This window comes from Ochotona curzoniae, unplaced genomic scaffold (genome assembly GCF_017591425.1).
Source record: "Ochotona curzoniae isolate NIBS_2020 unplaced genomic scaffold, NIBS_Ocur_1.0 scaffold_2453, whole genome shotgun sequence".
NCBI classification, from domain to species: Eukaryota; Metazoa; Chordata; class Mammalia; order Lagomorpha; family Ochotonidae; genus Ochotona; species Ochotona curzoniae.
Window position 1 is genome coordinate 29,592,134 of NW_024467094.1, and position 7,596 is coordinate 29,599,729.

Genomic DNA, 7,596 nt, shown 5'->3' on the forward strand with positions numbered 1-7,596 from the left:
TGCACTCACAAGGGAGACCTGAAAGACACTCCTGGCTTCAGATCAGCTCAGCTGCAGCCATTATGGCCGCTTGGGGAGTGAACCAGCAGATGGAAAATCTTTCTGTTTCTCCTCTTCCCTGTAAATTTGCCTTTCCAGTAAACATAAATAAATTTTATGTAAGTCTAGAATGTAAGCTCTAAATTGAAAAAGCAATCTCACTTACAAAGCTTCACAGCAAGTTGATCTTCAACATGATTTAATTAAGAATAATGGGCCCAGCGCGGTGGCACAAGTGGTTAAGGTCCTCGCTTTGCACGCCCAGGATCCCATATGGGCGCCGGTTCTAATCCCGGCAGCCCCGCTTCCCTTTCAGCTCCCTGCCTGTGGCCTGGGAAAGCAGGCGAGGACAGCCCAAAGCTTTGGGACCCTGCACCCCCACGGGAGACCCGGAAGAGGCTCCTGGCTTCGGATCGGCATGGCATCGAACATTGCGCTCACTTGGGGAGTGAATCATCAGACAGAAGACCTTCCTCTCTGTCTCTCCTCCTCTCTGTATATCTGCCTTTCCAATAAAAAATAAAATAAATCTTAAAAAAAAAAAAAAAAAAAGAATAACCCTAACACTGTGCACAGCCCCGCTAGAGAGTCAAGACACATCCATTAGCATGAGGCAAGCACTTACTATATCCTGGCAAATGTAACCAATAGCTTCCAATGTGGATTCTTTCATGTGCTCCGTGCTGTTGGGGTTTGTGACATTGGCAACAAGCTGAGGAATAAGTTCTGGCCACTGGTTGACCGGGATCTCTGCACAAGCAATACCAGCCACACACTGGGAGGCAGAGCTAGGCCGATAAGTTTCTGTGCCCAAAGTCTGCAAAACCTGCAAAACAAATAAACATGTAAGACACATATATAAGAATCTTTATTACTATCTGAGCATATTTTACTTTTTTACACCAATGTCTTGGTATTTTTTCCTGACACAAAAGGAAGGGTGAAACACTGAGCCAGCCCCGGCCCGACCACCATGGCTCGGAGCTGTGGAGTCAAAGTCCATCCCTCCCACCCAGCTTCCACATGGAAACTTCCTCCAAGCGGCACACTTCAACAGTCAACACAAGGCTGGAAACCAGCAATCAGGAGAGGTAGTAGGGATGCAGACAAAACTCATCTTCAGGTTCAGTGCAGTAGCCTAGTGGCTAAAGTCCTCACCTTGCAACTACTGGGATGCTATATGGGCACCAATTTGTGTCCAAGCCACTCAACCTTCCATTCAGTTCCCTGCCTGTGGCCTGGAAAAGTAGTCAAGGACATGTGAAGGTTTGGGACATGTGAAGATTTGGGACCCTGCACCTGTGTGGGAAACCGGGGAGATGCTCCTGGCTTTGGTTCGGCTCAGATCCAGCTGTTAAGGCCACTTCAGGAGTGTCTCTTTCCTCTCTTGGTATATCTGCCTTTCCAATAATAATAAATCTTTAAAATTCAAGTCTCAAGCTCCTTGGGGGTCTTATGATCAGAACTGGGGACTTCATAAAGAGGCAAACTCAGGCACCCAGGTGAGTGTGATGTATCCAACCGTCTAGCCTGACTGAGGGCAGGTTGTCTCACTTGGGAAATGTCAAGTATATTTGCTTCCTCTGGCGCCCCAGCACCTAAAACATCTCTATAAACAAAGACACAAAGTCACATATGCTACCAAGCCCTTAAGAACTGATCCCTGCACTTTCCACTTGAAGGGACTCTTCCCATTTGTCCAATAATCAGTACCAGATGACCAGAACTAGTTAGATTTACCGACTAAAACAGGTCCACTGGTCCTGCAATCTGTGTTGCTTCAAAGGGTCGTCAGCCTTTCTGTCGAGTGTGAGGCGTAAGTCTGGCTCAAGCCAGGGTTAATCATTGCCACTATCAGCTAGTCCACTCAAAAAGGTCAACAGGAATCACCAGCTCCCTCCAAGGCAGAACAGTTAACTGGGTATGGCATGAGCACAGGTGCTGCCAGAGCTGCAGGCCAGCTCTGCTGGCTGGGTCAGGTCAGTTCCCTGCTCTGTAGACAGCAGCTAATAATGAACTACTCATCTCCCCTCTTTTCTGGTGCATCATCACCTTTGCCAACCTAACCCCACCAGCTCTGCCCAGCAACAGTTGATTGATTATCTAGGTCTATCAGAGCAAGTCGGAACCTTAAACAAAAATTATTACACCGAACATCAAGTAGTAGGGCGGAAATGACATATGTCAGAGGCTGATTGGTTAGCAGCCAAGTCTGACGTGAGTGGCAACTCAAGAGGCAGCACAGATAAAGGTTGGACAACAGAGACCAAGGTACTTGAGAGGAGGAATGTGCAGGACTAGACAGTACAACGCAGGGACCACAGTTCACAGTGACCCAGAAAAACACAGGAGTAGTGGCAAGAGCTGGAAGATGGGGTGGGAGTTCCATCAGTACACACTCCATACACTCCAGACCCTGGACAGTCACCTGGTGTTCCAGACATGTGCCATTATCATGTTGCTAACTGAAAATCTTAGAAAACAAAATAGGTGAAGAAATAAACTCCAGTTCTGGGTGCCCTTATACTATCCTAGGTTGTCTCCAAGTACACATCTGCAAAGCACATCTACAGTTCCTCTTCCAACTGCCTTTATAAGACCACTAACGTTACTCAAGATCTTTCTGAGGTACAGATATCCAATTCCTACATACTGCTGGGCTTTTACCAAAACTAGGGACAATCTCGCAACAATATTCAATCACCACAGAATTAAGAGGAACTAAGAAATGACACTAACTGTGCTTCTACCACCAGATGCCAAAAAGACATACCCACCAGCACTGCAATACTGGTCAAGGTAACAGACAAGGGCTCAACCTGCCAGTGTGAGCTCTTCTGCAGATTTAAGAAACAATTCCGGTGTAAAGTGTGGAAGCCAAGCACGGATTCAAAGGACCTTATCCACTACAGTACTGTGTAATATGCAAGTCCCAGTTTAAGAACCAGCTGTTCTACTTCCCACCACCTCTCTGCTAATGCGCCTGGGAAAGCAGCACAGGATGACTCAAGTGCTTGGGCTCCTGCACCCATGTGGGAGACCTGAAGAAGTTCCTGGCTCCTGGCTTCAACCTGGTCTAGCTTCAGCCACTATGGCAACTGGGGAGTAAATCAGTAGATTAAAGATCTCTTAACATCAACCCAACATGGCCAGACATGGTTCCATGGGAAGCTGGCTCTCACAGCTTCTGGTCATGGGCTGCAACATGCGAGATGGAAAAGAGGCTCACAATTTACAAAACAGTTGCACAAATTTAACTAGAAGCTTCTATCTAGAGCAAGGAAACGGCAGCAGGCATAACGTATATAACCAGAACCCCCCAACTGCACACGTAGGAATTCCCCAGTGTTATCTCAAGCACCTGGAAGCGGTTTCATCTACTTCCCTTTGTGCCTTTATTCATCGAAGATGGGCCACTAAATAATTTCATTTAAAAATGTGATCTGCTCATATATTCTAGATCCTTTGCTTCAGCTGGAAGTATGGACTTCAAATTCCATGAAGTCCTAAGCCCTTCATGACGTGAAGCAATAACGGACATTTGGTTTTCCTTAGAATTTATCGTCTCATTCATTACAAGCCTTGAACAAAAATCCAGTGTTTCTATAGTTTTTTCACAATTTTCTATGTAGGTAAAAGCACCATTTAGTCACTTGCCCAATTCACCCACTACAGGGTTCAAAGGCTGCAGGTCATTAACTCTGACTTCACCCATGTTAGGACCCCAGTTTCATCAAATCAGGCTCTGGAGAGCTTGTATATACATACTAACAAACTCCCAAAGTGCTCTGATCCACAGCACCAATCTGCTCACTCTTGAGATTCATTAGAGATCTCTGCTCCACCCCCTTCTCCATCCCAAATTCCGTTATCTGAAGAGAATTCCAGCCCACCTAGACAAGCTGAACAGAACAAGATTATTAGAATCAAATACAGTTTAAGTAAAACTTAGGGGTCAGAAGCCTATCACAACGTCAACTATCCCACGCTCAAGTAATGAAACTAACATACAGCTCTCGGGCCACAGGCAACGTGACCAAAAGCCGGCGAATTACTCACATAGTTCTTGACTTCCCGTCGGGCATTGGCATCAATCGCAAGCCACCTCTGCTGATACTGTGCCTTGATGTCTGGGTCTTTGGATGTCAAGGAGTTCTTGATTTGTAGCCCAGCTGCGACTCTGGCCACCTGACTGTTTCCTGGGTTGGCTAGCACTCTGGACAGTTCCACAAGGAAAGTGGGCTGTTAGAGAGAACAGGCATTCACCAATGAAAACCTGGGGGAATTTCACCAACTCAAGTTTACCAAGTACCCAAAAACTATGGGGAGTAAGGTAGCAAAAAACCTATTTCTAAGTACATACCAGGAACTGCAAAACACCTACTTCAACATCTCCATAAGGTTATTTGATAGACAAGAAATCCATTCACTTCCCATGCAGCCCAGTCCCTGCTGAGGAATTATGTATTTTCCTTTGCAGGTCACCCTTCCATCCCATCTCCAGAATTTAGGCAATTTGACAAGTGGACTGTTCATGAGCACAGGTGTCCCAAGCATCCAAAACAATGTCACAGTCCATCTCTGCAATGCACCAATGTTATGATAAGTAAAAATTAAAATTGTCTCTTTAAATTTCAAAAAGCTCAGACCAAAAAGAATGATGGTTTTGAGCCATGGAAGCAGTTACTCTCTCATAAGAAAGAATATTTAAGCCTAAAAGAGACTTAGGTGCCTAACACTCTATTGTAATTGAGGGTGTTCAGCAAAGTAAATTAAAAAAAAAAAAAAATTACAAATGATGGGCATTTAAGAATAGGGAAAAAAACCAAACAAGTAAAAATGTTCAGGTAAACTGTTTATGCAAAATGACTGAATGTCAACAATCAATACAGCACGGGTTCCTTAAACTCGAGCTGTGTAGCAGAGTGGATCCATACAAGCACACACAAACCTTTTCGAATGGGTTCCATGCAACTTGTTTCACACACAATCCTCTCCTCCATTAAAAAAAAAAACAACTTCAAAAAGCATTGTTCAAACAACAGGAAAGCCCAGGCAGCACTTTCCTCCTCCTAGCAACTTCTGCCACCCAGAAGAGAATCCTTCAAAAGTTAGTCAACTAAGGGGTCTAGGAAGATAAAAGCTTGGTGCAAATCAGCAAAAGTTCAAGCAAGAATCTACCTTGAATGCATTATCCTTCTACACTAGTGGCAACATCATTGGTAGGGCAAGTTAAGGGTCAACACAGTAGTTTAAAAAAAGAAAAAAACACATGGAGAGCGATTTGTATGATATAAGCCTCATCCCTAGGTTGTGGCTTAACTATTTTGCCAACCACAGATAGGGACGCATCTGGCTACAGTGTCAGGGACTTACCACCTTTCACAGGCGCCAAGGAGCCTCCCCTGCCTCCCCTCCCCATCCCCCAGTGCCCTACTGATCCTGCATTTTTACAGAAGGGCCTAGTCTCTAGAGGATTCTCTTCCCCTGTCCAGCATCCCTTAAATCTGCAAACACGAAAACCGAGAACGAAGCATCCATGGTCTCCTTAGCCAACAGGCCCGACTCAAGGGGCCGCCTTCGTACGCCATGCTGGCTGCGGGTCCCAACTGACCAGGTCTTTCTAATCATCGGGGTCGAACGATGGGGTTAGACTCCCGTGAGTCCACCCCTCTCGCCACCCCCCGAAAAAAAAAGAACCGGGAGAGGAAGCTCCAAGCAGGAAAAGAGGGGGAGGGAGTGGGAGAATCAGTGGGAAAGGCTTCACGGTGCCAGGACCGGCTAGGGACACAAGAGCAGGGCCGCCTGGGAAGTGAGTGGCGCGCGGGGGCGCGCGGGGCGGACGGCGGGGCCCTGAGCTCGCACATGGCCCCCAGGCCCGGTCCCCCACCCCCACCCGCGCCGCACACGCAGCGCCGCGCAACCCAACTTCCCTTCCCTCCCGCGGCACCGCCGCCCTCAGGCCGCGCGGCCATTGGGCGCCGCGCAGCCCGGCGCGCCGAGCCATTGGCTGTCCGCGAGGCCCGGGGCGGGACACACCCACCGGCTTCCCGATGGCGGGGTTAGGTTGGCGCGGGAGGGGGAGGCGGAGGGGGAGGGGGCGGGCGGGGTGCGTCCCCGCGGCCTGGGCCTCCGGGAGGGCGGGAAGGGCCCCGCACGCCGCCGCCACCGCCGCGCAGGGCCCGGGGCGCGGCACGCACCAGGTTCTCCACGGCCGCACGCTCCAGGAACTTCTGCGCCGCTTCCAGTTCCAGCCGATCTAGGGGGAGGGGGAGGGCGCGGGGTCAGAGGGGGCCGGGGCGCCCCCTCCCCCACCCCAACTCCCCCTCCGCCCGGCGCCCGCGTCCTACCGGGAGACACGGTCTTCTCGAGGATGGTGATCAGCTCCATGGCGGCGGGCGATGGTGCTGACGGCGGCGGCTCCTTCTAACACGACGCTCCGGCCTCTCGGGCGGCGGCTCCCCCAGCTGGGCTTGGGGTGCTGGGGGGGGTCGGGTGGGAAGGGAGGGGTGGGTGGGGGGCGGGGGTCACCACACGCCCATTCACCGGCTCGCCCCCCGAGGCCTCGTCCCTGCGGCTGCCCGTGCTCCCGTCCTCCCGCCCGCGATGCGGCTGGCGGCGGCTGCTCTGGCGCCGGGGGAGGGGGGACCCCGCGGGCGGCTCCGAGCGCGGCTGCTGCTCGGCCGGCGGAGGGAGAAAGAAGGCAGGCCAGCGGCGAGGGGACGGCGGCGCGCAGGCAGGGCGGAGGGCGGAGGGATATCCGGGCCGGACCTCTCCGCGGCGGCACCGCGCTCGCCGGCGATTGGCTGCCGCCCTAGCCACGCGGAACCCGCCATTGGCCAGGAGGCCAGCGTTGAAGGGCCGCCCTGCTCCCATTCGCTCATGGGTTTGAAGGCTCTGCGGTTGGCTGGGCGGGCGGGCGAAGGCGGCGTGCGGATTGGTCTAGGGGGCGGGACAGCGGGGTGGGGCAGGCGGGAGCAGGCCTCTGATTGGGTTGTGCTGCTGAAGGCCTGGAGCGCAGACCCGCTGAGCGGCGGCGAGGAGGGTGGGTTCCCGGCGAGACCCGTGGCTCGCGGGATTGGCGGAAGGCGGGGGTACTGGACGTTGATAGGCCGAGGGTGGCGCCCGGGAAGGCCGGGCCCAGGAGTTCGGGGTTCGGGACTCGCCGAGGCGGGAGACGCACGATGCCCTGGCCGACCGCGATGTGAGGCTCGACGGGACGGCCCCTGGCCGGGGCGGAGCTGGGCCGGGGCGGGAGGACCGTTACAGGGTCGCGCCCGGCGCCCACGGAAGCTCGGCAGGCGGCGGCCTCGGAGACCATGTGGTCGGTCCTGCCATGTGCACACGTGGACTCCAGCCGGAGAGGCTCTGGGGCTGCTCCCAGGGCAGAGCCGGCTCCTGGGCTGCGCCGCACCATCCCCGCATGTTGCCCTCCAGCCCCAGCAGCCGGCGCTGGAGAGGATTCCACATCTGATCGGAGGCCTAGTTCAGGGAGGGCTCCTAGCCACAGGTCACACTGTAAAAATACCCTTGGAAAGGCACAGCCTTCAGAAGGAC

At 52.6% G+C, this 7,596-nt stretch overlaps 1 protein-coding gene across 1 annotated transcript in view; it reads right to left on the reverse strand.

The window, feature by feature from the left end:
• KPNB1 (karyopherin subunit beta 1) overlaps positions 1–6,637 on the reverse strand; it is a 29,200-nt gene extending 22,563 nt beyond the window's left edge. The window contains exons 1-4 of the mRNA XM_041001708.1: positions 6,390–6,637; positions 6,240–6,298; positions 4,099–4,281; positions 665–865 (exon numbers count right to left, since the gene is read on the reverse strand). Coding sequence (XP_040857642.1) covers positions 665–865; positions 4,099–4,281; positions 6,240–6,298; positions 6,390–6,429 — 483 coding nt within the window. The 5' untranslated portion in view covers positions 6,430–6,637. The remainder of the gene's footprint in view (positions 1–664; positions 866–4,098; positions 4,282–6,239; positions 6,299–6,389) is intronic.
• Between the last annotated feature and the right edge of the window lie 959 nt (positions 6,638–7,596).